The 27,321-nt window shown below is 40.0% G+C and overlaps 8 protein-coding genes and 1 non-coding gene across 10 annotated transcripts in view; 7 read left to right on the top strand and 2 right to left on the bottom strand.

Annotated features, from left to right (window-relative positions):
• Positions 1-4,653, top strand: part of sgsm1a (small G protein signaling modulator 1a) — a 35,621-nt gene extending 30,968 nt beyond the window's left edge. For both annotated transcript variants that reach the window (XM_031755479.2, XM_031755480.2), the window contains exons 22-25: positions 47-156; positions 269-365; positions 704-871; positions 2,851-4,653. In XM_031755479.2, the coding sequence (XP_031611339.2) occupies positions 47-156; positions 269-365; positions 704-871; positions 2,851-2,939 (464 nt within the window). In that variant the 3' untranslated portion in view covers positions 2,940-4,653. The remainder of the gene's footprint in view (positions 1-46; positions 157-268; positions 366-703; positions 872-2,850) is intronic.
• A 949-nt stretch (positions 4,654-5,602) lies between these two features.
• Positions 5,603-5,675, bottom strand: trnak-uuu. Its single transcript has one exon. It is a non-coding gene; the product is annotated as a tRNA-Lys (tRNA).
• On the top strand, positions 5,663-9,606 carry gatc (glutamyl-tRNA amidotransferase subunit C). Its single transcript, XM_031755502.2, has 5 exons — positions 5,663-6,242; positions 7,619-7,669; positions 8,138-8,307; positions 9,078-9,181; positions 9,348-9,606. Exons 1-5 carry the CDS (start codon positions 6,051-6,053, stop codon positions 9,407-9,409), a joined length of 579 nt encoding a protein of 192 aa, XP_031611362.1. The 5' UTR covers positions 5,663-6,050; the 3' UTR covers positions 9,410-9,606.
• A 1,253-nt stretch (positions 9,607-10,859) lies between these two features.
• LOC116332462 (polyubiquitin-like) lies at positions 10,860-11,843 on the top strand. Its single transcript, XM_031755431.2, has 2 exons — positions 10,860-10,989; positions 11,083-11,843. The coding sequence occupies exon 2, from the start codon at positions 11,095-11,097 to the stop codon at positions 11,563-11,565; it is 471 nt and encodes a 156-aa protein (XP_031611291.2). The 5' UTR covers positions 10,860-10,989; positions 11,083-11,094; the 3' UTR covers positions 11,566-11,843.
• A 2,657-nt stretch (positions 11,844-14,500) lies between these two features.
• LOC116332463 (polyubiquitin-like) lies at positions 14,501-15,504 on the top strand. The gene is made up of 2 exons (XM_031755433.2): positions 14,501-14,656; positions 14,750-15,504. The coding sequence occupies exon 2, from the start codon at positions 14,762-14,764 to the stop codon at positions 15,230-15,232; it is 471 nt and encodes a 156-aa protein (XP_031611293.2). The 5' UTR covers positions 14,501-14,656; positions 14,750-14,761; the 3' UTR covers positions 15,233-15,504.
• A 1,570-nt stretch (positions 15,505-17,074) lies between these two features.
• Positions 17,075-18,049, top strand: LOC116332461 (polyubiquitin-like). The gene is made up of 2 exons (XM_031755430.2): positions 17,075-17,225; positions 17,318-18,049. Exon 2 carries the CDS (start codon positions 17,330-17,332, stop codon positions 17,801-17,803), a length of 474 nt encoding a protein of 157 aa, XP_031611290.2. The 5' UTR covers positions 17,075-17,225; positions 17,318-17,329; the 3' UTR covers positions 17,804-18,049.
• Positions 18,050-19,981: 1,932 nt separating this feature from the next.
• LOC120443108 (polyubiquitin-like) lies at positions 19,982-20,877 on the top strand. The gene is made up of 2 exons (XM_039621033.1): positions 19,982-20,056; positions 20,137-20,877. Exon 2 carries the CDS (start codon positions 20,149-20,151, stop codon positions 20,620-20,622), a length of 474 nt encoding a protein of 157 aa, XP_039476967.1. The 5' UTR covers positions 19,982-20,056; positions 20,137-20,148; the 3' UTR covers positions 20,623-20,877.
• Positions 20,878-22,846: 1,969 nt separating this feature from the next.
• LOC116332484 (polyubiquitin-like) lies at positions 22,847-23,454 on the top strand. The gene is made up of 2 exons (XM_031755460.2): positions 22,847-22,878; positions 22,960-23,454. Exon 2 carries the CDS (start codon positions 22,972-22,974, stop codon positions 23,434-23,436), a length of 465 nt encoding a protein of 154 aa, XP_031611320.2. The 5' UTR covers positions 22,847-22,878; positions 22,960-22,971; the 3' UTR covers positions 23,437-23,454.
• A 340-nt stretch (positions 23,455-23,794) lies between these two features.
• pxmp2 (peroxisomal membrane protein 2) lies at positions 23,795-26,198 on the bottom strand. The gene is made up of 5 exons (XM_031755466.2): positions 26,038-26,198; positions 25,552-25,674; positions 25,119-25,281; positions 24,230-24,349; positions 23,795-24,126 (listed from the first exon to the last, which is right to left on the bottom strand). The coding sequence occupies exons 1-5, from the start codon at positions 26,145-26,147 to the stop codon at positions 24,058-24,060; spliced, it is 585 nt and encodes a 194-aa protein (XP_031611326.1). The 5' UTR covers positions 26,148-26,198; the 3' UTR covers positions 23,795-24,057.
• Between the last annotated feature and the right edge of the window lie 1,123 nt (positions 26,199-27,321).

The raw sequence follows: 27,321 nt of genomic DNA, 5'->3' as shown, positions 1-27,321 counted from the left end.
CCACTCGATTTTTCACTCCCGCTTCCTCTCTCTGTCCTCCTGTCAGAGGCCATGGCTTTCAGCTGTTTCACTGAACTCATGAAGAGAATGAATCAAAACTTTCCACACGGAGGAGCTATGGACACTCATTTTGCAAACATGCGCTCACTAATCCAGGTCACACAGCATCTACAAACCCCCATTTCTTCTTCACTTTTTTCTCTTTTTTCTCTGCTGTCTTAATTTTGTTTATAATTATTTAATTTACTTTGATCGTCTCTCGGTATAGATCCTGGATTCTGAGCTGTTTGAGCTAATGCACCAGAATGGAGACTACACCCACTTCTATTTCTGCTACCGCTGGTTTCTCCTAGACTTCAAGCGAGGTAATGTGACAGCATAGCCTGACACAGTTTGCACCAATTAGAGAAGATTCCTCTCTTTAAGCCCTGCTTGTGAATAAAATACCAAACAATCTGCCAGCTTGTTAGCAGCACATTCAGCTGGAAGAGATTTTGCATGAATGATCGCTAAATGTGCTGGCTTTACAATTCACAGTACTTTAGAATGAGGGTTTGCCATATTTTAGCCGTACTTTCTATTATCATTCTTGCTGTATCTGCATCGTCTCCTCTCTCCACTGAAAGCTCCACAAACTCACCTCCCACCCAAACCTCCGAACGCCGCTGCAGTTCAGCTTTTGTTTGGGCGCTTTGTCTTGCAGAGCTGGTCTATGATGACGTGTTTGCAGTCTGGGAAACCATCTGGGCAGCAAAGCATGTCTCTTCCAGTCACTTTGTCCTCTTCATTGCACTGGCGCTGGTGGAGGTGTACAGGGACATCATCCTGGAGAATAACATGGACTTCACTGACATCATTAAGTTCTTCAACGGTAAAGCCTTGAAGCTGAAGTTCACATATGCTGTGCAAGACTATTTGGCACAATAAAACAAGAAGAGTTTCAAAACCAACATAAATCTAGTAAATATCTGGTTTAATGAGGTTTTGCATTTAACATTATGCTACTCTGATTACATTACTCTGTTTTGCCTTGTTCTAATACTGCAGATTGATTTTTTTTTTTATCCTCCAGACAATGAAACTTCCATTTCTGTCAGTGTAAAGACATTAAATTAAACATTTAATCCCTGAGATGTCTTAATATATGAAAAAGAAGTGCAATTTCAACATTTAGTGTTTCTACATGATAAATGTGTAAAATTACAGAAAAGCCTCGGGTAGCTTATTTCCCAGCCTGTCCTATAATTATGAAATATAAAGTTCTTATTGTCATCAGCCCGTCGGGCAGGCAGACGGGCAGTCTGGACACCCAACTCTGTGAACTCAATAACTCGAAGCATCGTAGGATTTTCAAATTGATACCATAGCCTTACCATGCATTTCATAAAAATCAATTCCTTCCTTCACATTTTCCAGAACCATCCAGTCGACCAAATTGGAGTCTTTGCTGGGCCAATGCTGGCCCTCGAGCCTTATATTTGACACTCCTACTCTAATGCATGCCAAATCAGCACCATATTTTTTACATATTAAAGTTAACCTATTTGTTATTGTATTATTATTCAGCCTGTATAGTACAGCAGCATAATTTCAGCTCTGTATCTTAAAGACACTGAAGAAGCAGCTACATTATAGAAATCACCATTTTAAGAACCTGACTCATAGAATAGATTAGATGTTGTGATATTGCAGCCTCTCCCATCCAGTTTTCAAAAACCTGTTTGTCTCATACTGAAGTCTCATGTCTCGTGTTTTAACAGGAGAGTTTCTTGTGAGACTCGACCTTTTCACCCCTCCAGGTCCCTGTATCAGGACCAGGCAGTATTTGAAACCACGCATCATTTTTCGAGGGTTGCCAAGCGTGATATTCAGTGAATAAGCCTGAGAGTGCTGCTTTGACTAAAATAGCTGTAGCATGTTTTGTGCTCCATTTCTGTGGAGCAGAACATTCAGGCAGGCGATGAACTTACACTCAGCCCAAAATCCCAGTGACAGCAGCTGATTTCAATGCCAGCACACATCAACTGATGCCGCAGCTGATATCTCCTTTTACACACCCAAATGGCAAATCAAATATAGGCTCTGTTATTGAGATTGTTGCAGCCTGCCTACAGTTACTGATGCAGCCCTTCTCTACCTGAGATTCTCTTTTACACATTCTGTTTGACTTAATCAGTGCTTTGTCCTTGATGCCTGCTCTGTTCTGTGCCTGCTGGGCTTTCACTGCCCTCAGACTGTCCATGTACATTCATACAAGGGCAGTAAGTCCCACAACAGAGCAACACTGCAACAATGAATCTTGTGACTGGACTGCTCCTTCCTGAGGTTTAAAAACATTATTTAATGACAGTAAATAGTTTCCAACTCCTACTCTGGCTCGCTGATAAGTATAAAGATTCATATTGTATTTCAAAACGCTCCCACAGGTTTGTCTTATCCACAGAGAGCAAGGCTGAGCGTCATCCTCTCGTAGTTTTGCAGGTGTTACTGACATATTTTCAGGTGAAAATTTAAAAGAAAATATAGCCAGGGTTAAGGAGGAGTGAGGCTAATTTTCAGGTAAAAACAGCTTTAGACTGAATTATCAGCAGCTGCATACAATTATGTAAATGAGTCAGAGATATTATTTGGTTGCCAGCGTGAACTTGCAAACTAAGATTTGTCATGTCCACAAAAACATGACTTGCAGAGTCTGTTATGGATGACTGCGAGTGTAAAGTCTGTGTAAACAGTTTTCTGAGCATGTTTTCAGAAAGTTACAGAATCACGGGTACGGACAATTACAGAGATGATCTGTGCATTCTTGCGTGGGTAAAAATGTTCAAGCTGTTGTTTGTTTGTGTCTTTCAGAAATGGCGGAGCGTCACAACATCAAGCAGATTTTGACCCTGGCCAGAGATCTTGTGTGCAAGGTGCAGATGCTGATAGAGAACAAGTGATTGTGCTGTTTGTCTTCTTTTCCTTCCGAGCAAAGTGTGACCGGCTGTAGCAGCACAAGAGAAGAACGCACGCTCTCACACGTACATGAAGCCTTTACAATCATTTTGCTGCTATGAGCCTTACTGACTATATCCTCTATGTTATTCGATGTTGTTTGTGTTGTCGGCAGGTGTGTGAGAATATTACGCTTAACATTTGTCAGTACGTTGAAGTGAAAACAAATGTAAAGCTGTTTAATTTCCAAATATTTCTTCTTTTTTTTTTCTCAGAAATCCCTCAAGTGTCAATTTTAGTCCGAGTGCACTTAATATTTTCAGATAAAGATGGTTTTAGCTGCACGTTTCAAACCAAAAAGCAGAAATGAATTCAACCAGAGACTATATTTATGGGAAAAATACATTGTGATAATAGTTTATATTGATTATTTTTCGTCTACAAGATAGAGCTATTAAAGAAATACAGTTATCCTCTTATTCTAACGAAGGAAAGAATGTCTGCAGACTTTTAATATGCTTTACACCCAAAAGCAAAAGTAGTTTTTACAGACTGATTCAGGACACTGGCTTGGAGCCCAGAGTGTAACCCAGTCCAGTTACGTTTCACACAGTGTTCAGGATAATTCAGCTTTTAGCACCACGTTACTGGTTTAGCCAGCGGTGTTTCCAGTGTTCTTGAACTGCCTCGTCTGCCAAATAGTATGTCTTTATTTGTTACGTGTGTTAACCGTGGTGTAGCGGGAGAAGAAAATGTGTTTGAATTATTGGAAATAAATTATCTTGTAAAATCATAATCTGACATTTATGTTACCGATTGATGTCTTAGCAGATATTCGTGTAAAGAAACAAGCTAGGTTTGATTAACTTCTTCTTCTTTTTTTTTCATTATCCAGTGAACCAAGTGTGTAAATTGTGATTACTCATCTTGATTTTTTTTTTTTCCTTGTGTTGTCCTGTATCGTCCGGTGCCTGTTTTAAATGTTAATTTTAGCTGAATAGCGGAGATCATATGATTATTCAGTGTGAGGATGGTTTAAGCAGAGAGCTGAGAATGAAAGTTACCGTATGGCAGATTTTTAAAAGTGCATTTTTTAGTTTTTTGGCAGATTTGACAGACTTATACTCGTCATTCAAAGCCTAAAACTTCAAGTGTTGTTTCAAGGGTGTGGTAGGATGAGCTGCATTTAATCTTGGTGTTTCTTTGTGAATGCTAAATGCTGTCAGAAAGCCTGTTTTAATTTATTGTAACATTTATGCCAAAGTATTTATTTATTTATTCATTCATCCATTTCTTTCTTTCGGAGGCTGCTTTGTTTGTAAATCGGATATTTTTATTTTGTGGCCAGTTCTAAATGTGTATTGTAAAACAATCAAATTCTATACTTAGGTCATATATACAATATATTAAATGGTATATGTTCTAATAATAAAAAAATAAAATGGAATCATTATTTTTCCATAATTGTAATGTGCATTTTACTAAATATAATCAAAGTGAGGGGGGCTGATTAGGCAGATATACCAACAGGGCTCTGTTTATTAGTAAGAAAACAAAAATCAAGATCAGGAAATCATGTGAAAAAGAAATTACCCTTTAAATAGGTTTTATGTATCAGGACTTAATATAATAAATCACCTGCTCCCTAGCAGGGTCTAATTTCTTTTCTTACTAAGCCAAAATGCAGCAGCAGCAGTGTGAAAAACTAAATACACCCCATCATTCAACAGGTTTTTACCCAGCTTTAGCAGCAAAAACATGAAGTAATCGAGGCATTTTGGCCCACTTGTTTCTTTACAACATTGCTTCAGCTATGAGGTTTGGAGACATTCGTTTCATTTATATACATCTCCAGTTGGTTTGAGGTGGCTGTGTTGATATGCTGTGTTTTTGGTTTTCATCAAACATGGTTCTGTGCGTTATGGCCAGACATGAAAATGGGCATGTCCAAAGGAAATTGTTCCAGAAGACTTCTGGAGGTTTACTCAACTCTTCCAAACAAATGATAGTTGTTCAGTCCTTTCATTACATTGCACAGTTGCATTGAATTTGTTGGGACTGTGACTCTTGGTGAAGACAACAACTTTCTCACTATAGAATGACTGACTTCAAACTGCTTTATAACCCTTCCCAGATTGATTTAACTGATTTCCCAGATCAACATTTGCTGCTTGGTATTGTGTTAACACACTTAAATGCTCCAAACTGCCAAAGCTTCTTCTTTTACAGAGGTGCTCACGCTTTCCGATTTGCATTTGATTGGCCAATAATGAATCAGTGTGTAATATGTCATCTTGTGACCTGGATAACTTTGGAACTTATTAAGGATTCAATTAAGTTTTCATTACTCCCTGATACTAAAACCCTTAAAAATGAAAGAAAGTGTACTTTCACTTCACATTAAAGTTTTTACAAATGAAAGAGCTCTTTTTTTTTCCTGAGGGTGACATTTGTGGTGGTGATTAAATTGTGACTTATTTTGTCAAGAGGCTCTGTACAGATTTTCAAGTCAAGAATTACACCTTAGTGGAAATCGGCTTCATTGCATTCATTTTTTAAAGCGAGCTTCTCAGCACGTTTGTCTCCTTACAGGGTGAAGAACGCCGTTATTATGTCAGCAGGGTTGGTATGTATTCTGAGTAGTTTGAAAACTGGAAACAAAAACTGACGCCCGAACAGGGACTTGAACCCTGGACCCTCAGATTAAAAGTCTGATGCTCTACCGACTGAGCTATCCGGGCGCTCTGTGTGGAGATACAAGGCTGTCGCAAGCTAAGTCAAAATTATCCTGAGGTCCAATTCGTTTGTGTATTTAAAATTGTTATAATTTAAACCTTACATCTATTAAGCCGTGTTATACGTGTAACAGGCTTAAAACACTCTCATTCCTTATAAACTAAAGAAAATAAGTGTGGCGGTGACAACAAGGAAGTACGCTCAGATTTCAAATTCTCGCTTCCTCTCGTTCTTCCTGCTAGCTACAGCAGGTCCTTAGCTAGCATGTGAAACTAGGTTAGCCCGGAGCTCACCTTCCTAGTGAAAGAAGACTAGAAGAGATATGCTTAATTTTCTACTGCATCTCGGACATAGCTGACTAGCAGCTAGTTGTGTTGAAAATGTCCGTGCTTAGCCTCGCTGCTTCGCGTACATTCCGTGGCGTGTCGCTAAAAATCCCTCGGATGTTATTTAGCCTGCTACCCAATGATGGATACTCAATAACAAACCTACACAGCAAGAGAATCAGCTGGCCGCAGAGCCACGGCGCAAATACAACGCGTCTGCTCAGCTCTCAACCGCTTAACCAGAAGGTACAGTACATGGGTCACAAGTAAAAGTCCTGCTTAAGTGCAACGTATTATCATTAAAACGTGGCTGAAGTGTTAGAGAAGGGCTCTGGGTTAGCCCCTCTAATTGAGACATGCCGATTAAAACTGAAGCGTGATTTCTGACGATATATCTAATAATTTCAACATTTATGTGCCAAGTGTGCAGGAAAGCTACCGCTATTTGGTGGCGCTGTCAACATGAGAGGTCAGAGGTCACAAAGTTTGAAAGTTGCACAGTATTTTAATCTCCTGAGATCCCCGGGGCTTTCTTTGGGATGTGATTTTAATTTCTCCTAGCTATTTGGGATTAGTTGGACCTGATGAGTATAAGCTAAAATTACTGTTGGACCAGAAAGTTGTTAGTTACAGTTTGTTTTGGGTGTTTTTAATGGCCTCACATGGGGATGATGGGCATATTTTGCTGTATAACACAATAAAGTCCACACTGCTTGACAAAGTATAAAACACCACTAATCAAAATGAACTATCTTCTTCTTCTTTCTGCTGCTCCCTTTAGGCAGATCATCTCCCTCCATCTCACCCTATACTTCGCATCCTTCTCTATCACACCAAACCTCTGTATGTCCTCTTTCAGTGTATCTGTGAATCTTCTCTGTAGTGTTATCCTTTTTTCAACATCCTGTGTCCAATTAATCCACCAACTCTTCGCTGTACCTGTCCAAACCATCTCAGCATTGCCTCTCTGACTTGGTCTCCGAACTGCTCAACCTCAGCTGTCCCTCTGCTGTACTCATTTCTAATCCTGCCCATCCTGGTCCCAACATAATCTTAACATCATCTACTCTGCTACCTCCAGCTTGAGCTCCTGACTTTTTGTCAGTGCCAACATCTACAAACCATACATCACAGCAGCTTCCCTTTCATTCTTGCTGCTGTCCTGTCACAAATTACCCCTGACACTCGTCTCCACCCACTTCACCCGGCCTGCACTCTCTTCTTCACCTGTCACTTGTGCACCGTCCGTTGTTTTGGTTGACCCCAGGTGTTTAAATGCATCTACCTTCACTACCTTCTTGCAGCTTCACCTGTACACCTGTCTCCCTCTCATTTACAGGCAGAAAATTCTAAATGTACTGTCTTCATGTGAGGAGGGTCACAGGGTCTGCATTGCCTTTTCATACTAAAAGTAACTAATAACTAAAGCTGTCAACATAAATATTAAAAATGTAACATTTACCCCTGAAAGTGGTGATATAAAGTACAGTTATCTCAGAAACTACTTTACTACAGCATTTGAGTAAATGTACATAGTTTTTGCTACCCTCACTATATCCAATATAGCAGCATCTTCTATTCATCAGTGGCTCAGTCTTGTTACCAGGTTGTCTCTTCTACAGATACCAAAGGTGGCAACATGGGAACCAGTACCAGAGGACCAGCTTCCTCCGGTAATCCCCTTAACACAACACAACACAACACAGTACAGTCATGACTGAATGTCTGGAAATTCACAGTAGATGTTAGATATTTAGCTGACAGATTTCAGGCCTTCATCTTTAGGATACTGGCCATTGAACACATTCCTAATGTCAGTTTAGTTGATAGTGGGCAGATCCCACAATTTTTTTTTCAGTGAGTTATTTGTTGCCATGAGGGTTTAGGGTTTTGTATGACATCAAAACAATGTCATACAAAATTAGTTTGGATATGATAAAGCTGTGTAGCAGTGACAGACAGCTAAACTCTTCAAAGAGGAAAATAACTTGATGAGAAAACTTGGTCATTATAAAGTTGGCTGAGAATAAATGATTGATGACTTTATTCAATGATTACGTAGAGTACTGGGCATATTTAAGTCATGGTTGCAGTAAGCTGTCACCCATACATTTCTAAGCAATACACCATTTATCTAACAGCCTGCCCATATCCCTGCTGACCTGGTGGACAAACTGGAGCGACTGGCTTTGGTGGATTTTCGCACCAAACAGGGACTGGCTTGTTTGGAAGAAGCCATACGGTTTGCAGACCAGCTTCATGTCGTTGACACAACAGGGGTTGAACCGATGGATTCAGTTCTGGAGGACAGGTATGGCTGGGGTTGATGTCAGGTATACACCTGTCAAGAAATTAATGGCTGTGTTCACTTGCACGTATTAGCTTCAGTGCTGATTAAGGATTATGGCTTAGATATTCAAATGTAATCTGATTCTGATTCAATATGTTATAGTGTTTCCATGAGCAGATGGACCTAATCAGTGACAGTGTGATGCATTTGTCTTGCTCAGTCTTACATCTCAGTCAATCTATTCCACAACCCCCTGTAAATGGTATGGAGAGTTAAAAAGTAAAATGAGGCTGTAACTGCAGTGCTCCAAACCTGCACTGGCTTTACCATCAGCACAAAAACTGTGATCCAGGAGCTTTACGGCATTGGTTTATAATTGCAAAGCAGTATAAAGTGTGGGTGGCACAGTACTTTTGTCCATATGTGGTATGCATTGACATTTCACTGCAGTAATTGCTGTCATTTTGATGCTTTCTGGAAAGTGCAGAAGCGTATATCCCCACACGTTTAGGACATGACTGTAGAGAAAGAATGCAGAGCAGTGGGGTATGCACAGATGAAAAGAATTAAGCTTCTTTTTCAATTGTTTTTTGGGGGGAGGGGGGGTTATGTTTACACCACTACACTAAACCAAATGATATTTGAATCTGGCCTGGTTTTTATGATTGAGGTGTTCATACATAGTATCATATTTTGTATTAATGTGAATATAGTTGAGATGGGAAAATGCAGTTAAAATTGAATGAAGCACATTTTTGTCGTCTCATTGTGTTTTATCCCTGCACAATCAGGGTTTTGTACCTGAGGGAGGATGCTGTGATGGAGGGTGACTGTGCTGAAAAACTGCTTCAGCTCTCAAAAAGCACAGTTGAAGAATATTTTGTGGCACCACCAGGTAATAAAACCCAAAATTTCTTGTGGTTCTATAAATTAGTGTTGATTTAAAAATGGTATGACTGGATTAATGAGCAGAGAAATTAATCAAATTACCCAATATGTTTAATATCTTATTCATTGTGTACCTGCAGGATCCTTAACTATTGCTTGTTTTCTTACCACAGGAAATATTCCTCTACCTAAGAGGGAGGAGAGGACTGCCATGCTGAAAAACTCAGAGTTTTGATGTGTATAAATCTATATCTCTACTTTTTTTTGAAGACTGAAAGTGTCGTTTAAGAGCTGCTGTATGTGTCTGATCTGCCGGTTGAGGCCAGCTTGACTTAATATCTAGTCATAAACACGGTGTGATGTGTGTGTTTTCACATTTTTTCTGCAACAGGAAAAATAAAAAACTTGTGCAAGTTGTGTTTCTCACTTTCATTTGCCGCCCATGTTTTGTTTAGTTTCAGTATCGTTTTACGGAAATAGTGAGTGGACAGTTTATTTACAGCCTCTATGAGGACACTGAGGTCAAAGGTAGTACATTATTTTGATCTGCAGTAAATAAAATTAACTGTGCTTAAGTACAGTTTGAGATTCTTGTAGTTGAATATTTTTGTTTTGTGTGTAATTAAATCTTAATTCCAGTACATTTACTGGGAAGTTCTAAATACTTTACATATTAAGATTTGCATGTCCAGTAAACATGGCTCTAAACAGCTAAATTATTCAAAATCGTTTTTGTAACTGTTTAGAAACTGTTGTGTGTTTCTTCCCCCTGTGATTAAAGCTCTCATGATTTTTACTGTAGGTCATTAGTGTCAAATATAATTTAGCTCATGGGCCACATAAAGCCCAGTTTCCTCTCATTTGGGCCACACCAGTGAACCTAATGTATAATAACCTGTATGCAAAGCCATTCAGTGGACCAAACGGAACCACCTGGTGGGTGGTCCTGACCCTTTGGCCACATATTTGATACCCCTGCTTTTGAAAGAGCAATATACATACTCTCACTGGCCATTTAATTAGGTATGCCATTTCAACTACTCATTAAGGCAATCATCCTGCAAATCTGCATTAACTATACATTTCTGAGGCATGTTTCCAAAACCTTGAGTATGTGCTACGAAGAACTACAAAGGCAGCTCTGAGGCCAAAAGGGTTACAACCAGGAACTAACAAGGGGTACCCAATAAATCGGAGAGTGAATGTATATAACAGTCACATGAGACATTTTAATGCGTCAAGTACTTTGATTTTCATCTAGAACAGGACTTTGCCTTCAGGTGTTTTACTTTATTTAAAGTATTTTTTCTATCACACTTGATTTATGATTTACACGATGATCTCTTTATCTATTGTAACAATATTAATCAGTGCATAATGGCTTATTTTCCTTTCTGTTTTGATTCCATACTATCCACACCCCCCAAAAAGTACAGGTAGCTAAAAATAGAGCAGATTTTCCCTGTGATTTGTATCAGATGTTTTCCAGCGGTGTTTCCCGCACCTGGCTGATAAACCTGTTAGGTTATGTTCATAAACGCGTCACGGGGTGTGTTGATCAATACACCTGTAATGCTGTAAGCACCAGGCCATTAGTCAGTACTGGAGAATAGAAACCGAAAGTTATAACAACAGAGATGGAAAACGAATCTTAAGTGAGTGGGCGGGCGCTGATCAGCTGAGCGGGAGTGTATAAAAAGAGCTGAGCTGAGGCTTTCCGCTCAGCTGTTGTGTGAGCATTATTGTTTACCTGAGCACGACTGAAGACTTCAAGTTTCCGGAGCAGTTTGTTTTGCTTCAATAAGCCATCGCAAGGTAGGAAGCTGAGCAAGCCTGTGAGAAATAACTGAAAAGTCTTTTATTTCCTGAGCGTTTGTATTATAAGGAACTATTTTTATATTCTTTCAGACTACAGCCAACATGGATATAACTATCACTATGGTGGGTGGGTCCCACACCGTGAGGGTGAACCCACAGGACACAGTTGGCTCTCTGAAAATAAAAATCCAGAGCATGCTGGGAGTCGACCCCCAGAGGCAGAGGCTGGTTTTCATAAACGGCCAGAAGACCCCTCTCAACGACGACACCAAACCCATCAGCTACTACGGCTTACAGCACGGCTCCCAGGTGTCCCTGCTGGTCACCGAGCCTCCGCCTGCTCCCACCCAGGTGTTCCTCAGAAATGAAAAGGGACAGCTGAGCACCTACGACATCAAGCTCGACGAGACTGTGAGCAACTTCAAGAACAGAGTCGAGACAAGAGAGGGGGTGCCAGCGAGCCAGCAGAGGCTCATTCACCAAGGCCGGGAGATGCAGGGTGGCAAACTGGAGGACTACAACGTCAGAAACCACAGCACCATCGACCTGACTTTACGTCTGAGAGGAGGCTGAGGACACTTTAACATGATTCATACACGAGAAAGCCCATGTATGTTATTTAATTTTAATGATATCGACCAATCTTGTATATATTTTTTAATTTATTAGTGCTTTTATTTTTGAAAAAACAAACATTCCTCCAGATTGCACCGTCTGTGTTCATTAACCATTCAGTGTTAAAGTTTGTGTTTAAATCATACAAACCACTGTGTTATGGATTCTGTCATGACAAATTCATGTTAACCGGACTAAATAAAAACAATAAAGTTTCTAACAGAAGTTTCTCAGAAGCTTATGTGTCTTCACATTTCCTGTCTGTGTCAGCTGGGGAAGGGGGGAGGGGAGGCTGTATGTTGTGTTGATCACAAGACAAACGGGCCCCATTAAAAGTAGTTCTAAAATCACAATTTCAGTGTTTATAAGAGAACTCAGTCATATAAATTTCCAAGTCGAGTATTTCAAGTGTTACAACAGCATGATGTAATGATGCCAGTCCACTGTTTAAGTGTTAATCACAATAGTTTCTGTATGTGAAAATCATTGATCAGATTAAGCAGATTTACAATAAACATAATAGTCTGTTGTATTATCTCAGTTATCTGGCTTTTATTAGAGTTAGATACATTTATATGCCAGATGTTTCCTGAAGATTTGTCTTCATATTTAAGTTTACAAACTTGGAGGATTTCGAAAAAATGTGAGCAAAACTATTCTCTGATTCAAGCCTCAAAATGAGAAGTTACTTAGTGAAAAATCAGCATAAGCTGAATATTTTAGAGTATTTGGTATTTAGTCACTGGTAGGCTACAGAGTGTGAGAAAGAAATATATTCAGTGGCCACATTATTAGGTACACAGCTCAGCGATGTATTATTGCTAGTAACTAATAAACCAAACACACGGCAGCAATTTGATTAAATTAAATTGCATATCGACATTTAAAAATTGTAGATCTGGTTAAGGTGACCTGCTGAAGTTCAAAGGGAGCATCAGAATGTGGAAGAAAAGTGATTTAAGTGATTTTAAACATGGTGTGTTTGTTGGTGCCAGATAGGCTTTTCTACTGGCTATGCAAGTTTATTGGACATTAAACTAGTGTTCATCCTGTTAAATACAAAAATATTATAATAACAATACTAATTTCACAAACTTAGAGCTTAGATTTTGGAAGACTAAGTCAGGGTCTAATGGAAGACAGTCAGCAAACAGAACTTAAACCATTTAAGGAAAAACACAGAAAAATATTCTCTGATATAAACATTTAAAATGGGCATGTTTCCTTGCTGTCCTTTCTGAAAAATCATTTAGTCAGTGATAGACTACACATTGAAGGATCAAGAGAGATACAAACACTCACTGCGCTCCTAGTCAGCTGTTCATTAACTCAAATATCTAAACAGCCAGTCACATAGCAGCAGGTCACTGCATTTAAACATCATCAACATGCTTTGAGCTGATAAGAAGGAAACAGTGGCTCAAACAACCCCTCTTTATAACCAAGGTACACAGAAGAACTATGAACACACAGCTCATTGAACCAGATGGACTACAGCAGCAGAAGACCACACCGGGTACCAATCCTGTCAGTGAAAAACAGGACACTGAGGCTATAATTCACACGTTCACTAAAATTAGACAATGGAAGACTGAGTCTCTATTTCTGCTGCAACATTCAACACACTATAGGAATTTTACACATTTTAGTCCCCCACAGACTTTACTATATATATGTGATCTGATGTGTGTTCCTGCATTTATCACTGACAGCAGAAATTTTTGAAACAATAAATTAATAACTGAAAATGAAATATTGTGGCTGATGCCAATCTCCTTAATTGAAAGGATATATTTACTAATATCCAAGGCTCTTTATATTACACTGCTGCAGAAGTGTGGTTTGACACTGGAGTATTGTTAGCAGTAGCTAGTTAACATTTGCATTTATAAAAGAATTTAATCCATTAAATTGGCAAGACTATCTAAATCCTGAGTAGGAAGACGTCAGCATGTTCAGAATGCAGCAGCTAGTCCTTACATACACATTACCCAGTACTGACATCACTATAACTTCCATTTCAGCACAGAATGACTGGAAGTGAACTCACCATTATATGTGCTGAGGGTGCTGACATTACTGTCGTCTTTGGAACAAGCTTCCCGCTGACCTGAGGTCAGTTACAACTGTGTGCACATTCAAAAGCAGACTCAAATTAGTTTTATTTTCACAGTGTGTGTGTGTGTGTGTGTGTGTGTGTGTGTGTGTGTGTGTGTGTGTGTGTGTGTGTGTGTGTGTGTGTGTCCACGGCATCATAGGATGCCTATGATGTCTATGATAGCTTTCATGTTAAGCACATTGACTTTATTGCTGTGACATTTGCCATATAAATAAAATTACCATTAACATTTAATTACAGAAAAAAATCGATGCACCGAATTAACCAAGAACGGTTCTCTGTGCTGTGTTTCATTGGACATAGCGATAGCTCTCATAAACTCCATTAACAATGAAGAAATCTTAAAAATGTGCTGATTCTCGGTCAAGATCTGTTGCTTGAACATTGCTGCCTCAGTGCACATATACAGACATTAGTTTTCTTCAGTACTGAAGTAATCCGCTGATAGTTAACAATCCAGTGGCATACAGCAAAAAGGAAATGTTAATAAAAAAAATGCATATCTTTGTGTCCAAAATTAAACAAAATCATAATTTATTTCAATCTGAGAGATCTCAGAAATCGACATTTCTATATTTCTTAACCGAACACGCCCTTTGACGCACGACCGCTGCACGTGGCTTAATTTGTAGGTTGGTCTTAGAAATGTGTTTTGTTTTTAAAGAAGGATGGTCTCTGATCAAAATACCAAAAGCACCATAGCACTGCAGCGTGATGTTTGGAGACTAGAAACCGAAAGTTGTTACAGCAGAGATGGAAAACGAATCTTAAGTGAGTGGGCGGCGCTGATCAGCTGAGCGGGAGTGTATATAAAGTGCTGAGCTGAAGCTTTCCGCTCAGCTGTTGTGTGAGCATCATTGTTTACCTGAGCACGACTGAAGACTTCAAGTTTCCGGAGCAGTTTGTTTTGCCTTAATAAGCCATCGCAAGGTAAGAAGCTGAGCAAGCCTGTGAGAAATAACTGAAAAGTCTTTTATTTCCTGAGTGTTTGTATTATAAGGAACTATTTTTATATTCTTTCAGACTACCGCCAACATGGATATAATTATCACTATGGTGGGTGGGTCCCACACCGTGAGGGTGAACCCACAGGACACAGTTGGGTCTCTGAAAATAAAAATCCAGAGCATGCTGGGAGTCGACCCCCAGAGGCAGAGGCTGGTTTTCATAAACGGCCAGAAGACCCCTCTCAACGACGACTCCAAACCCATCAGCTGCTACGGCTTACAGCACGGCTCCCAGGTGTCCCTGCTGGTCACCGAGCCTCCGCCTGCTCCGACCCAGGTGTTCCTCAGAAATGAAAAGGGACAGCTGAGCACCTACGACATCAGGCTCGACGAGACTGTGAGCAACTTCAAGAACAGAGTCGAGAAAAGAGAGGGGGTGCCAGCGAGCCAGCAGAGGCTCATTCACCAAGGCCGGGAGATGCAGGGTGGCAAACTGGAGGACTACAACGTCAGAAACCACAGCACCATCGACCTGACTTTACGTCTGAGAGGAGGCTGAGGACACTTTAACATGATTCATACAACAGAAAGCCCATGTATGTTATTTAATTTTAATGATATCGACCAATCTTGTATATATTTTTTAATTTATTAGTGCTTTTATTTTTGAAAAAACAAACATTCCTCCAGATTGCACCGTCTGTGTTCATTAACCATTCTGTGTTAAAGGTTGTGTATAAGTCATACAAACCACTGTGTTACAGATTCTGTCATGACAAATACATGTTAACTGCACTGAATCCAAAAAATAAAGTTTCTAACAGAAGTTTATGTCTTTTTCACATTTCGTGTGTCTGTGTCAGCTCGGGGGGTGGGGCTGTATGTTGTATAGATCACAAGACAAACGGGCCCCATTAAAAGTAGTTCTAAAATCACAATTTCAGTGTTTATAAGAGAACTCAGTCATATAAATTTCCAAGTCGAGTATTTGCAAGTGTTACAACAGCATGATGTAATGGTCCCTGTCCACTGTTTAAGTGTTAATCACAATAGTTTCTGTATGTGAAAATCATTGATCAGATTAAGCAGATTTACATTGAAAGTAACAGTCTGATGTATTATCTCAGTTTTCTGGCTTTCACGAACATTTATACGAGCTTTTTCGTGAAGATTTATTTTCATATCTAATTTTAAAAACTTGGAGGATTTGAAAGACGTGAGCAAAATACTCTCTGATTCAAGCCTCAAAATGAGAAGGTACGTTCTGAAAAATCACCTTAAACTGAATATTTGGACATTTAGTATTTAGTTATCGGTGGGCTACAGAGAGAGAGAAATATACTCACTGGCCACATTATTAGGTACACTGCTCAACTGCGCGTTTTTGCTCATAACTAACCAACCAAGCACAGCGCAGCAATTAGATGGAATTAAACTGCATATCTACATTTAAACCTTGTGGATCTGGTCAAGGTGACCTAAAGTTCAAATTGAGCACCAATACTGAAGTCACTATAACTTAAGATCTTTATATTAGTTCATAAAGCTCTCAGTGGTTTGGCCTGTTTCTATATCTGACTTGGTCAGTGTCTACAACCCAGCGAGACCTCTCAGGTGATCAGGTGTCGGTTTTAAACTGTTCCCAGAAGAGTGCTGACATTACTGTGGTTTTTGGAACAAGCTTCCCGCTGACCTGACGTCAGTTACAACTGTGTCAACATTCAAGACTCAAATCAGTTTTATTTTCATAGTGTGTGGGTTTGTTTTCGCGGCATGCCTACGATGCCTGTGATATTGTTCATGTTAAGCACATTGACTTTATTGTAATGATATTTGCCATATAAATAAAATTACCTTTAACATTTGATTATGGAAAAATTCGATACAGCGAATTAACTAAGAACAGTTCTCTGTGCTGTGTTTCATTACATAGCGATAACTCATCATAAACTCCAGTAACACTGAAGAAATCTTAAAAATGTGCTGATTCTCGGTCAAGTTCTGTTACTTGAACATTGCTGCCTCGGTGCACATACAGACAGAAGTTTTCTTCAATGTTGAAGTAAACCGCCGGTGAGCAACACATACAGTGGCATACAGCAAAAAGGAAATGTTCATAAATAGTTTGCATATCTTTGTGTTCAACATTAAACAGAATCATACTTTATTTGATTCCGAGGTACCAAAAGAGAGATCTGAAAAAAATCGGGATTTCCATATTTCTGAACCGAACACGCCCTTTGTAGGTTGGTGGTAAACACGTGTTTTGTTTTCCTTTGTTTGTAAAGAAGGATAGTCTCTGATCAAAACACCAAAAGCACCATAGCACTGCGTGATGTTTGGACACTAGAAACCGAAAGTAATTACATCAGAGATGAAAAACGAATCTTAAGTGAGTGGACAGGAGCTGATCAGCTGAGCGGGAGTGTATATAAAGTGCTGAGCTGAGGCTTTCCGCTCAGCTGTTGTGTGAGCATCATTGTTTACCTGAGCACGACTGAAGACTTCAAGTTTCCGGAGCAGTTTGTTTTGCCTCAATAAGCCATCGCAAGGTAAGAAGCTGAGCAAGCCTGTGAGAAATAACTTAAAACTCTTTTTTTTCTGAGGGGGTATAATTTAAAGAACTATTTTTATATTCTTTCAGACTACAGCCAACATGGATATAACTATCACTATGGTGAGTGGGTCCCACACCGTGAGTGTGAACCCACAGGACACAGTTGGGTCTCTGAAAATAAAAATCCAGAGCATGCTGGGAGTCGACCCCCAGAGGCAGAGGCTGGTTTTCATAAACGGCCAGAAGACCCCTCTCAACGACGACTCCAAACCCATCAGCTACTACGGCTTACAGCACGGCTCCCAGGTGTCCCTGCTGGTCACCGAGCCTCCTCTGCCTGCTCCCATCCAGGTGACCCTCAAAAATGAAAAGGGACAACCGAGCACCTACGACATCCAACCCGGCGAGACTGTGAGCAACTTCAAGAACAGAGTCGAGAAAAGAGAGGGGGTGCCAGCGAGCCAGCAGAGGCTCATTCATGAAAGCCGGGAGATGCAGGGTGGCAAACTGGAGGACTACAGCGTCAGAAACCACAGCACCATCTACATGACTTTACGTCTGAGAGGAGGCTGAGGACACTTGAACATGATTCATACACCAGAAAAAAATGTATACTATAGAATCTTAATAAATTTGACTAATCTTGTATTTATTTTTTTATTCACTGTTCTCATTATGTGTTCTGTAACAAGTTAGTAAATCTGTTTTCATTTGGCACAACGAACAACTGTAATTCATACAAATCAGCATTTTATGGATTCTGTCATGACAAATACATGTTACCTGCACTGATTACAGAGAATAAAGTTTCTAATACAAGTTTATGTCTCTTCGCATTTCCTGTGTCCATGACAGCTCAAGAGGGGAGGGAGGGGGACTGTCATTCTTAAAGTTTATGAGACTCTCAGTCATATAAACTAATGTATTTTACTAGATAAATTTTAATATATATATAATTCCAGTCGAGTATTTAAAATGTTATAGCAGCATTTATAGCAGATGTTTTGATCACAGAGTTACAGTACAGCAAACATAACAATGTGTTGCATTGTCTCAGTTTTCCGGCATTTGAAAACATGCCATAGCTGTTTCCTGAAGATGTGTCTTCACATCTAATTTCACAACCTTGAAACTTGGATTTTGAACGACATGGGCACTGATCAGTGAGTCGAGGTCTATGGAAGAGGGTCTGCAAGCAGAAGTTAAACCACTGAAGAAAATATTCTTTCATGCTTGCCTCAAAATGCAAAATTTCTCCACTGTCCATTCTGGAAAAATCATTGTAAGTTGAATATTCCAGGGCGTTTGGATTCTTTTTTATTATTATTGTTGTTGACAGGCAACAGAGAGAGAAACAGTAAGATAAACACTGAGTATCCAATTTACGAGGTACATCTGTTCAGCTGCTCGTAAACAAAAACATCTGAACTTCCGATCACAAGCTGCATATAGGTGCATTTAAATATGTAGGTATGGCCAGTAACGCCTGCTGAAGTTGAAACCGAACATCAGAATGGGGAAGAAAGGTGATCTACGTTTGTTGCTGTTAGGTGGTATGCAACCAGGTCCAGGAGGTGTCAGTCCTGTCAGCCGAGAACAGGAACCTGATCATAGTTCACACAGGCTCAGCAACACTGGAGTTTTTATTGAAAACTGGTCTGAATCTCGATTTCTGCTGTGATATTCAGCCGGTAAAGTCAGGATTGGCATAAATATGAAAGCATGTCTCCAACCCGTCTTGTATGAAGGGTTGAGAGTGGTGGTGATGTTATGGTAAGGTTTTTTTTTTACAGCACACTTTTAGCCCCTTATTTCTACCGAGGATCATTTCGTCACCCATGGTTGGTCACCATGACAATCCCTTATCACAGTGCACCCATCTCTGTTCTACCCTTTCTGTTTTGTTTCCCTGTAAATCACGTCTAAAAAAGTACAGTCAACTAAAATTAGACCGATTTTTGACTGGTAATCCTGTCAGCAGCTGTTTCCCAGCTGTTCATCCCCCACTTAGTGGATAAACCTGTCCGGTCAGGTATCAAGGGGTTGTTTTGATCAACCTCCCAACGATCATTTGCGTCTAAGCTCAAATATGACGCATATGGGGGTTTCCAAAACAGCGCCCCTACAGGTGGCAGGACGCAACTCCACGGGATATCGTCAGATGGCAAATAAACAGCATTTCACTTTAAAGGGCTCTTTGCTTGGCATGCCAAAGCATTTTAAACGTATTTCGTGGTATCTAACGCAATTTGTTCTCCACGGAGTCCACAGTGTGATGTGTGTGCCCGCACATATAACCAACAGTATTACCTTTAAAACAAAAATGAATAACTAATCATTAAATAATGTTGCCATTACTGAAGTCACGTCTTTGATTACTGAAGTCACTTCTTTGGTTCCCAGTTCAGCACAGAATTATTTTTATAATCCTTCAGTGGTTTTGACCCCCAGTACATCTATTATAGGCCTACCCAGGTGACCAGATGCCCCTCTGGGTCTGTACAGCATTTTTATTCCTTGTCCCACTTTTTGAGACAATGTCCCGCACTTAGACTGGCTCCACAGGCCTGGCATTTTTCTGAAGTCTAGATTTTGTGAAGGAAAGGCTTTTTAATTACAGCATTACAGCCAAGTCATGCTTAGACAATAGGAACTGAAAGTTGTTATGGCAGAGCGGGAAAACGAACCTTAAGTGAGTGTGAGGGTGTGGATCAGCTGAGGCAGAGTGTATATAAAGGCTGAGCCCTTCAACTTAGCTGCTGCTGCTGCTCGAGCATCATTTACGTTTCCACGTTTGAACACTTGAAGTGAAAAAGTCATCACAAGGTAGGAAGCTGATAAATAACTGAAAAGTCATTTTTCCCCAGTGTGTGTGTTTTCTAATGGACTATTTTGAATTCTTTCAGACTACAGCCAACATGGATATAACTATCACTATGCTGGGTGAGTCCCACACTCTGACCGTGAACCCACAGGACACAGTTGGCTCTCTGAAAATAAAAATCCAGGAGAAACTAGGAGTCGACCCCCAGAGGCAGAGGCTGGTTTTCATAAACGGCCAGAAGACCCCTCTCAACGACGACTCCAAACCCATCAGCTACTACGGCTTACAGCACGGCTCCCAGGTGTCCCTGCTGGTCACCGAGCCTCTTCCACCTGCCCCCATCCAGGTGTTCCTCAAAAATGAAAAGGGACAGCTGAACACCTACGACATCCAACCCGGCGAGACTGTGAGCAACTTCAAGAACAGAGTCGAGAAAAGAGAGGGGGTGCCAGCGAGCCAGCAGAGGCTCATTCATGAAAGCCGGGAGATGCAGGATGGCAAACTGGAGGACTACAACGTCAGAAACCACAGCACCATCTACATGACTTTACGTCTGAGAGGAGGCTGAGGACACTTGAACATGATTCATACACCAGAAAAAAAATGTATACTATAGAATCTTAATAAATTTGACTAATCTTGTATTTATTTTTTTTATTCACTGTTCTCATTATGTGTTCTGTAACAAGTTAGCAAATCTGTGTTTTCATTTGGCACAACGAACAACTGTAATTCATACAAATCAGCATTTTATGGATTCTGTCATGACAAATACATGTTACCTGCACTGATTACAGAGAATAAAGTTTCCAATACAAGTTTATGTCTCTTCGCATTTCCTGTGTCCATGACAGCTCAAGAGGGAGGAGGGGACTGTCATTCTTAAAGTTTATGAGACTCTCAGTCAGTCATATAAACTAATGTATTTTACTAGATAAATTTTAAAATATATATAATTCCAGTCGAGTATTTAAAATGTTATAGCAGCATTTATAGCAGGTGTTTTGATCACAGAGTTACAGTACAGCAAACATAACAATGTGTTGCATTGTCTCAGTTTTCCGGCATTTGAAAACATGCCAAAGCTGTTTCCTGAAGATGTGTCTTCACATCTAATTTCACAACCTTGAAACTTGGATTTTGAACGACATGGGCACTGATCAGTGAGTCGAGGTTTATGGAAGAGGGTCTGCAAGCAGAAGTTAAACCACTGAAGAAAATATTCTTTCATGCTTGCCTCAAAATGCAAAATTTCTCCACTGTCCATTCTGGAAAAATCATTGTAAGTTGAATATTCCAGGGCGTTTGGATTCTTTTTTATTATTATTGTTGACAGGCAACAGAGAGAGAAACAGAAAGATGAAGACTGACTATACTAGGTACATCTGTTCAGCTGCTCGTAAACAAAAACATCTGAACTTCCGATCACAAGCTGCATATAGGTGCATTTAAATATGTAGGTATGGCCAGTAACGCCTGCTGAAGTTGAAACCGAACATCAGAATGGGGAAGAAAGGTGATCTACGTTTGTTGCTGTTAGGTGGTATGCAACCAGGTGCAGGAGGTGTCAGTCCTGTCAGCCGAGAACAGGAACCTGATCATAGTTCACACAGGCTCAGCAACACTGGAGTTTTTATTGAAAACTGGTCTGAATCTCGATTTCTGCTGTGATATTCAGCCGGTAAAGTCAGGATTGGCATAAATATGAAAGCATGGCTCCAATCCGTCTTGTATGAAGGGTTGAGAGTGGTGGTGATGTTATGGTAAGGTTTTTTTTTTCTTAGCACACTTTTAGCCCCTTATTTCTACCGAGGATCATTTCGTCACCCATGGTTGGTCACCATGACAATCCCTTATCACAGTGCACCCATCTCTGTTCTACCCTTTCTGTTTTGTTTCCCTGTAAATCACGTCTAAAAAAGTACAGTCAACTAAAATTAGACCGATTTTTGACTGGTAATCCTGTCAGCAGCTGTTTCCCAGCTGTTCATCCCCCACTTAGTGGATAAACCTGTCCGGTCAGGTATCAAGGGGTTGTTTTGATCAACCTCCCAACGATCATTTGCGTCTAAGCTCAAATATGACGCATATGGGGGTTTCCAAAACAGCGCCCCTACAGGTGGCAGGACGCAACTCCACGGGATATCGTCAGATGGCAAATAAACAGCATTTCACTTTAAAGGGCTCTTTGCTTGGCATGCCAACGCATTTTAAACGTATTTCGTGGTATCTAACGCAATTTGTTCTCCACGGAGTCCACAGTGTGATGTGTGTGCCCGCACATATAACCAACAGTATTACCTTTAAAACAAAAATGAATAACTAATCATTAAATAATGTTGCCATTACTGAAGTCACGTCTTTGATTACTGAAGTCACTTCTTTGGTTCCCAGTTCAGCACAGAATTATTTTTAAAATCCTTCCGTGGTTTTGACCCCCAGTACATCTATTATAGGCCTACCCAGGTGACCAGATGCCCCTCTTTATGTGGGTCTGTACAGCATTTTTATTCCTTGTCCCACTTTTTGAGACAATGTCCCGCACTTAGACTGGCTCCACAGGCCTGGCATTTTTCTGAAGTCTAGATTTTGTGAAGGAAAGGCTTTTTAATTACAGCATTACAGCCAAGTCATGCTTAGACAATAGGAACTGAAAGTTGTTATGGCAGAGCGGGAAAACGAACCTTAAGTGAGTGTGAGGGTGTGGATCAGCTGAGGCAGAGTGTATATAAAGGCTGAGCCCTTCAACTTAGCTGCTGCTGCTGCTCGAGCATCATTTACGCTTTCCACGCTTGAACACTTGAAGTGAAAAAGTCATCACAAGGTAGGAAGCTGATAAATAACTGAAAAGTCATTTTCCCCAGTGTGTGTGTGTTTTCTAATGGACTATTTTGAATTCTTTCAGACTACAGCCAACATGGATATAACTATCACTATGCTGGGTGAGTCCCACACTCTGACCGTGAACCCACAGGACACAGTTGGCTCTCTGAAAATAAAAATCCAGGAGAATCTGGAAGTCGACCCTCAGACACAGAAACTGGATTTTCTGAACGGTCATCCCAACGACGACTCCAAACCCATCAGCTACTACGGCTTACAGCATGGCTCCCGGGTGTCCCTGCTGGTCACCGAGCCTCCTCCACCTGCTCCGACCCAGGTGTTCCTCAGAAATGATAAGGGACAGATGAGCACCTACAACATCCATACCAGCGAGACTGTGAGCAACTTCAAGAACAGAGTCGAGAAAAGAGAGGGGGTGCCAGCGAGCCAGCAGAGGCTCATTCATGACGGCCGACAGATGCAGGGTGGCAAACTGGAGGACTACAACGTCAGAAACCACAGCACCATCTGCATGACTTTGCGCCTGACAGGAGGCTGAAGACTCTTTAAAATGGTTCCGAAAACCCATGTATGTTATTTAATATTTATAAGCTTGACTTATCTCATTTATCATATTTATTAGTGCTTTTATTTTGGAAAAACAAAAACATTCCCATAGACCGTACAATATGGGTTCATTAACCAGTTTGCAAATCTGTGTTTTCTTTTGGCACAACTGATAAATAATTCATACAAATCAACACGTTGGTGATTCTGTCATGACAAATACATGTTAACTGCACTGATTACAAAGAATAAAGTTTACAACAGGAGTCTACGTCTTTTCACATTTCCTCTGCCTGTGTCAGCTCAGGAAGGTGGGGCTGTCATTCTCAATGTTTATGAGAGACTCTCAGTCATATAAAGTAATAGTTTTTATTAGATCTTACACTGTTAAGATATAAATTTCAAGTCGAGTATTTAAAATGTTATAATGGTTTCAGTCCACTTTAAATTTAATCACAAGCGCTCGTGTATGTGAAAATTACTGACCACATTAGGCACAGATTTACGGCAGTAAACGTAACAGTCTGTTGTATGATCTCAGTTTTTAGGCATTTACAAATATGCCAAAACTGTTTCCTGAAGATGTGTCTTCTCTAGAGACGTCTTGGTAGCATCATTTCCTCACAGATGCAAGGTAGGCATACCAAAATAAGGCGATCATGTTGGCAAACAGCACTCGGAACTGAAACCAGAAATGTACACAGAAACAGAAGGCGCGAAGAAATTAATTACATGTGGCGACAGAAAATAACTCATTGTCTGATGAAATGAAGTGAAATGTGTACCTGAACAGGGACAAAGTTGACGTTTATGAACTGGAAAGGGGTCCAAACTTTCCAGTTCATCTTCAAAGCGGTCCAATAACTTCTTCTCATCTTCTTTTCAAAATCAGTCCATCCTTTAGCCTAAGGACAGTTTAAAGTGGTTACAGTCATATTACATGCTTATATATAAAATCTTTATATCGTTGACATGATAATTAATACTATGGTAAATGTCCAGGTTGAATCAGGTACTTTGCCAGGTTCTTGGTGTCAGATGAGCATGAAAATGAGTTCACTGTACTCAAATGGCCTCCACAATCACCAGATCTCAATCGAATAGAGCACCTATGGGATGCAGTGGAATTGGAGACGTGCAGCCAACAAATCTGCAGAAGCTGCGCGATGCCATCATGTCACTACAGACACAAATCTCTGAGGAATGTCTCCGGCACCTTGTGAAATCTGTGCCATAAAAAATCAAGACAGTTCTGAAGACAAAAGTGGGTCCAGCTCAATAGTAGCAAGGTGTCCCTAATAAATTGGCCAATGAGTGTACATCATAGTTCCAGTCCAATGTTAGGACATATGTATGGCATTAAAGCTTGTTAAGATACTGGCAATAGTGTGTATAAGTTATAGGAATCTCAAATGTGACATATACTTCGATTTTTTTTGCATAATAAATTGTTGTTCATTGAACCACAACAACTAGGCTTAAACACCATTCCAGAGCAATGAATAAGCAAAACTGGACTCCTAAGTTGTGTGAGCTGTTTTGATCAATTAATAAATAATTAAATGAGGTAAGGCCTCTGCTGCCTCAGTTTTGACATGGCTTTTTTTGCATTAGAGAGCAGGTGTCCCTCTATACTGAGCTAATTTGGAAGCAATGGTGTCTGAGATGACCCACCTCCAGGATGTTCATTACAAAGTAGAAAATGAGCAGAAAGCCCGGGGCAAAAATAAGCCGGTCCAGCAGCAGACGTTTGACTACACAAAACTGATCTGTGGTGGGAATCCATACTTCCATCAGCTGGTAAAATAAGTGGCTCACGGGTCCTGTAATAAGCAACCTGAAACACACAACAAGGGCAAATATGAATAGCAGAAGAACATCTAAATACACAGACAGCACATGCTAGGTCAAAGGTCAACTGTACTATACTGCATTATAACTGAGAACAATGTGTTCTTTGTGTCAGAACTGTGTTATCACAGACACCAATAATATTGGACAGTGTTCAATAAGTTTTATCAGAGTCTAACTGGAACAACATCACAATCACAGACCTGCAGCCTTAAAACAAGTCAGTGCTCAGTCTGCTTTCTTTACTGGATCTCACCCATAAATGGCATAGCGTGCAGCTCCAGCTGCATCGATATTACTGACAGGAGCTCCCTTCTGGGCTTTTTTTCTCGCCTCCACAAACTGAGACAGAAGGTTTCCTAAAGCAGAGAGGATGCCACTGAAAATACAAAGGACACACACACACACACACACACACACACACACACACACACACACACACACACAACTGTCAATAAGTATCAACAGTCCACTTGCAAAAGACTTGGTGGGGGAGGTTTTCAGGACGGATGCTGATTGGCTAAAAGCAGAGTGCTGTGACAAAATGAGTGTGCGTTCAGTGCAAAGTCTGAAAGGATCTGAAGACGAGCAGGAAACAAAACACTGATAAAAACACTTTTCTTAGTTACAGTGTAATAAACGTCCCAAGAAACCTAACTACAGTACAGTGGTTTGGCTGTCAGTAAATGGGAGCTTCTAACTTTCAACACTGTCAAAGTGCAGAAACGCGACGTGTACTGACCTGGTTACAGATTTAGTCAGGATGGGGTATTTCTTCAGGAGGACCAGGTACTGCTGGAGTAACCTGAAATGTACGGAGGAGTCCCGCACGGGTCGGCTCTGCACGGGCATTCTCACTTTTCTACCTGTGTGAATATTACCACTACCGCCTCTCTTCCTGTCGACGTCATTGCGTCACTGGTGGCGCCATGCATTGACGTCGACGTCCGAAACAGTTCAGAACGAGCATTAAAAAGAAAGAAAAAAAAAAAATCACCTTCATTTCACCATTAAGCAGTAGTTTTGAGTAAAATGCAACTGAAATACGTAAAATAAAATGTTTGTTTATTAAATAATAATCACCCTTGGTATAAAATGAATATATATCAATCAAGTACATTTCATTCGACCAGATTTAATATTTTAAATTGCGTGTATGCTACATGGGAAATGTACATGTAATTAAATTAGTTAAAGTCAGTATTTTTTTAGGTGTATGCTGCATAAATGTTGCATAAACATGAACAACATAAAATAAAAGAAAGAAAAAAAACCTCCCTTTTAACAGGAAGAAACCTTCAGCATAACCAGGCTCATAGAGGGACGGGCATTAGCCTTGACTGGTTGGGCCCCGAGATTACTAATAACTGATCATTAAATGCAGAGTGGTGAATAAACACACAGCAAGGGAAACTATATGCTTTCTTCTTCCTATTATTATTATTATTATTAGAAAGAAAATTATTAATTTAATCTGCAATGTGACCTCTTTTGGTCAGCACTAGTTAGCATGGTCCCTCACAGCAAGAAGGTGATTGAGCATGCATCAAGAAATTTAAAAAATCTTTCTTCTTAAAAAATATTCAGTTTCCACAGCATATCTGTTTTCCAGTCTACAACCTTCACATGTGCATTGCAGATTTATAGATCAGAGCAGACCTATAAATGGACAACAGATATTATAAACATTTATATCATATAATATTTGGTTATATTAGACAACCTGTAACAAGAACATTACAGTGACTCTGACTACTTCATGTTAAAGTTTAAAAGCAGTTTGTTTTTTAGCCTAGGTTAGACCCAAAAGTGTAGCCATCTAAGTATGAAAGCACAATGTTGATTTATAGTTGATGTATGCTACTTTATATTTCTACTTACACCCTATTTAGGAGAAAATAGTTTTAGTTGGTCCCTCAGATTATTTTTCAATTTAATAGTTTACAAAACTATGAACTATTTTGAATTACTGTGAGAAAAAAAAAACTACCCTTATTCAACAGCAGACCTAACAGAACTCAGTGTT

The sequence above is a fragment of the Oreochromis aureus genome, linkage group 12 (assembly GCF_013358895.1).
Source record: "Oreochromis aureus strain Israel breed Guangdong linkage group 12, ZZ_aureus, whole genome shotgun sequence".
In the NCBI taxonomy this organism is placed as follows: Eukaryota; Metazoa; Chordata; class Actinopteri; order Cichliformes; family Cichlidae; genus Oreochromis; species Oreochromis aureus.
This window is presented reverse-complemented; position numbering and strand designations above follow the sequence as displayed.